The 4,569-nt window shown below is 48.0% G+C and overlaps 1 protein-coding gene across 1 annotated transcript in view; it reads left to right on the top strand.

The window, feature by feature from the left end:
* PLCH1 (phospholipase C, eta 1) overlaps positions 1–4,569 on the top strand; it is a 33,727-nt gene that overhangs the window by 3,753 nt on the left and 25,405 nt on the right. The window contains exon 4 of the mRNA XM_010143493.1: positions 1,031–1,201. Within this exon, the coding sequence (XP_010141795.1) occupies positions 1,031–1,201 (171 nt within the window). The remainder of the gene's footprint in view (positions 1–1,030; positions 1,202–4,569) is intronic.

The following is a 4,569-nucleotide window of genomic DNA, read 5'->3' as shown; positions in this document are numbered from 1 at the left end:
CCTGCTGAGCATCTGGGGCTCAATCCTAAAGGCCTTACCCCAGCAGCAGTGCTTTGTGCCAGCAGTTCTACAGACTCACAGGGCTTAATGCAGGACAAAGGCAGTGGCAAAGTGACTCTGGGACAGATCCTTGCCCCTGTACCTGGTGACTCGCACCATTCTTGTGCCTGACCTCTCACGTGGTGCTGTTTGAGACTCAGTGTTACAGCTTCAGACGTGCCACAGCCAGCCCCCAGCCTGGAGGAGCACAATGGCACATTTCTAAACGTTGAGTCCACTTTGTCTCCATTACCCGCTTACAGCCTCCAACTCAGCAAGAACTGCAGCTTGCCCAAAGTTTGTTTTTTTGTGGAGACCTGCATAATGTTTGACAGCAGCTCTCCAGAATATGTTTTTTGTTCCAAAGCAGTCCTCTTAGGCAGATGCTCACAGTACAAAGCTTGTACTGATGTGCATTAAGTACCTTTTCCTTCTCTTCCTACCTCTGGGGATAAACAAAAACTGCCATCGGGGCTGGGGCTGTTGGGTGTGGAATCTTACCGCTGCTGCAGCCTTGTCCCCTCTGCAGAGTGCTGCCAGGGGGCTGAGGCTGTTGCAGTTTGAATTAATGTACATTTGAGACCATAATGTTGTCCTGAATGTTTGAAAACATCAGACCCTGTCGTTAGGAGAAGCCGTGGGGTGAAATTATTATGTTCCTTGCTGTGTTTTAATCCAGGATAACTGCAGGGCGTACAGGAGAGTACAGATCAGAGTAAAGCCCAGGGTGAGCCTCTTCACATGGGAAACAAATTCAGAACTAAAGGTGGAATTGAGACTTTATGTGTAACCTGTGGCTTTAGCGCAGCAGTGGTTTTCACCAGGAATCCAGTCAATGGTAGTGCAGTTTGGCAGTTAGTTTAGGATTTGACTCGGAATGGGATCTTGCAGACTAGAACTTATTAACTTTCTGTTGGTGTACATAAATCCTGGCCTGTTCCCTGAATTCACCTGTGGTTGGCACGCTTACGTGAGTGTCTTTACCTCTTAGGAAGCAGACACAGATGAGAACCAAGGAACCCTGAATTTTGAGGAATTTTCAGTGTTTTACAAGATGATGTCCCTACGTCGAGATCTCTACTTGCTGCTCTTAAGCTACAGTGACAAGAAGGATCACCTCACTGTTGAAGAGCTTGCTCAGTTTCTAAGGGTGGAACAGAAGGTATGGAAACACCATGCATCCATATGTATGTACGTATAAATACAGCCAAGCACAGGGAAAGCCTATTTCTAGTCTTTCTGGGCGGTTTCTAGTCTAATCAAACGATTTCTGGTTGTTTAGAAACAGTTTGCCTGTGCGTGGCTTAATGTGGCAACACGTTCAGGTGAACCTTTGTGTTCGCATGTACTTTCGCATTTCCTACGATACTGTCACGTGTCCCAGGAGTTCCCCGTAGCAACAGGAGCAGTAATGACAGGGACTGACCCAGCAGTTTAAATATTGACAAAATGGGAGCTTTTAAATGTGGCCTAGATCTCTATTTCATTTTAAGTGGAGATTACACTTTTGTGCTGTAATACAGCGGTGGATATTGCAGCAGGGCTGAGGGCGAGAACTTCAGGATTCTATTCTTTTTTTCCCCTTCTGCCTTCTTTCCCAGATTTTCTTCAGGAAGGTCTGTTTTCCAGGCATTCCTCACAGACGTGTGGGACTCGTACAAGGAAAATTTCCTATCTGGAGGTTGCGCTTCTATCTGAGGCTCCTCAGAGAGAAGCAATTGAGACAAGTGAGATTCAGGGAACCACAGGAACAGACACACCGACAGGGAATTTGAAACAAAACAGAACAAAAAAGCATAAGAAACTCGAGAAGCAGAGTTGGGTCAAGGTCAGAGATTTTCCTGTCCCTTGCTTATGAACAAACTTGCTGAACAAAAAAATCTCTAGCCATTCCCATGTATGTTGCTCCAGTGGAGATTTTCATGCCCATCTTGAAAGAGACTGGATTACCACAGAAGTTATGGAACACATGGAGAGAACTTGGACACCAAACAGTGAGGAGCACAGAAGGGACCTGTTGATCTCCGGGACTCTTGTTTGCTTCTGACAATTGGTCCTGGGTTGTTTGCTCACCCCATGGGTCCTTGCTGAGTGTTGTTCCGAAACAACCTCATGAAAATAAATGCTGACATCCCAACCTATGTCTGCTTCCTGGGTAGAGGTGCTGGGTTTTGCCTGTAACTACTGGAGAGTCTCCTGTGCTGCTCCGAGATCCTGCCTGCAATGACTGACTGGTTTTTCAGTCACCCCTGGCATAAAATGTCAACAGTCTGTGCTGTGTGGTTGCTGAATTTCCCTCTGGCCACTGTGGCAGTTCCCTGGCACGTACGACTCCCTGGTCCTTGAACCATGGAGCACTCTCATGTCACTGATCTCACTGTGATAGCCTCAACAGATTCCTGCAAGCAGTCTGGTCCCAGCAATTCTGCTAATTACAACTTTAAAGCACAAAGTGCTTGTATCTTTTTACCTTTATGCTTTTCTGCTAAGTTTCTGGAGCTCACTGCTGTTTCCTTTGTTTCCCTTTTAATCACTGCCTTCTACTTGGGAGCCTTTCAGTAGAGCACCCTTGACAGCAGCAGCAGCAGCAAGGCTGACGCTGATGAGACAGTAAAGAAATGCTCCGGGGAAGATATCTTCCTGGAGATGCTGAAGTGCCCAGGAACAGCTGAAGAGCAGTAGTAGGAGGGCACCCGGGGACTTGGAGCAGGAAGAAAAACATGTGAAAGAGGCAGAAAAGCTGTCTTTGTGGGTGCACAAGGACATTATGAAACTACTGATGCAGCAGAAGAAACAAGCTGACTGTCAAGCGCATTCTGCATCCTTTTCTGTCTCCCCACTGCTCAGAATGCCGCATGTGGACAGAGGTGTCTGCTGTAAACCCTCTGCTCAATGTAATTCTGGAAACAAACAATGAGGAGAGTAAAAGCACGTTCTCCTGTAGGTGAACCTCTCAGCAGTGTACTTGGCCTCTTCCCTCTGGTCTTCCCTCTTCCCAGGATTCACAGTGTTGGAGTACATTTACCCTGTAATGTTTGCAGGACACAGACGTGATCCTGATGTCCTCAGGTAAGGCATGGTTGCCTTCAAAAGCTGATAGTGGTTCAAATTCTAATGCAGCTCTCAAGTGCCTCCAACCAAACAGCATTTCATTTTTGCTCTCATTTGGCTGCTTGGAAATCTCTGGACAGTCTGTCCAACTCCATCTGCTACTCTTGGCAAGACTCTTAAATGTTCTGCAGCCTGAGGATAGTAGAACAAAAGGGGTTTGGGGGTTTTGTTAACTTGCTAATGGCTGCTTTTTTTTTTTAGGAGAGCTCCCTGTTGCCTTCACCCCAGAGCTTGTGAAACAGATTATTTCCACTTAGGTGCAGTTAAACTCGGCTCATTGCTATTGAAATGGCAATTATCTGGCTTCAAATGTCAAAAGCAGGCTGGCTTCCTGGAGTGGCTTCTGGTCCTGCAGTCCTCATAGCACAAGTGGCTGTGAGGGAGGAACATCCTTGGGTGCCCAGTCAGGTCTGCGTACCCGAGTGCTGTCCCTTCTGGAGTGTCCTTCCCTAATAAACCAACGCTTCCCAGAACTGCTCTCCTGCTATATCACAGGCTGCTTCCGCAGCAGCATCGCCAGGCTCTTCTGACTGTCGGAGCTTGTCTCACACCTGTCTTTGAGTAGTGAGGTTGGGTGAAGTGGGGTCCACAAATGCTGTCTTCAGCTGTGGCTGTTGGCTGGTTGCTGCTGTTCGTCCCTCCTTTCTGCTGTAGTTACAGCACATCAAGTGCTTTTATGTCAGTGACAGCAGAGACCTCTTTGACTCTTGTGCTGATGGTTTTAGGCAGTTATGTGGCTGCTTTAGTGTCACTGACCTGCACGGTTTAGTTTGGCTAAACAGTTTTGGCTGAGGGTGAGGTTTCCCATGTGCCTGCTTGCCCCCTGCTGCCTCTCTGTGGATCAGTTACTCTGCAATACAGTTGTCATCTGTCCTGAGGAAACGGTCAGCCCACTGACATCACCCCTGCAGCAGCGTGCTCTGTGTGCTCCAGGGAAGTGCTGCACGTTGCGTGATGCGCCCTGTCCTACTCCTGAGTGACAGGAACCAGATGGGAGCGTTGACACTGTGCCCTCGTGCTGGTACCACACTGGTATCTTCCGTGGTTAAAAGGGCTGCTGCCATGCGCAGCCCAAATGGAACCGGTGGCAAAAATTAACACCCTCTCCTTTTAACTGAGCCCAAGAGGAAATAATTTTATAACAGTTACACCCTCGGAACATGCACATCTATTATGTAAAGCTTTTCCTTAATGACTCAGTATGGGCCAGCACGGTTCCAGCTGCAGGAAATGGTGGAATGTGCAAATTCATCATGGGCTGCAGGCAGAGCAAAAGGAATTGGTTTTGCCCTCTGAAAGAGAAGTCCATTAGTAAGAGCAGTCCACTGAGGGACCGTTTTCAGCTGTAAACACTAAACACCGTGTAGTCTGCTGGCTGGCTAGCCTCAGTCCTGCCTTCACCCGCAGCTGGCTTGGGTG

The sequence above is a fragment of the Buceros rhinoceros genome, unplaced genomic scaffold (genome assembly GCF_000710305.1).
Source record: "Buceros rhinoceros silvestris isolate BGI_N320 unplaced genomic scaffold, ASM71030v1 scaffold33500, whole genome shotgun sequence".
NCBI lineage: Eukaryota > Metazoa > Chordata > Aves > Bucerotiformes > Bucerotidae > Buceros > Buceros rhinoceros.
Note: the sequence above shows the minus strand (reverse complement) of the source record. Positions and strands in the feature narration are given on the sequence as shown.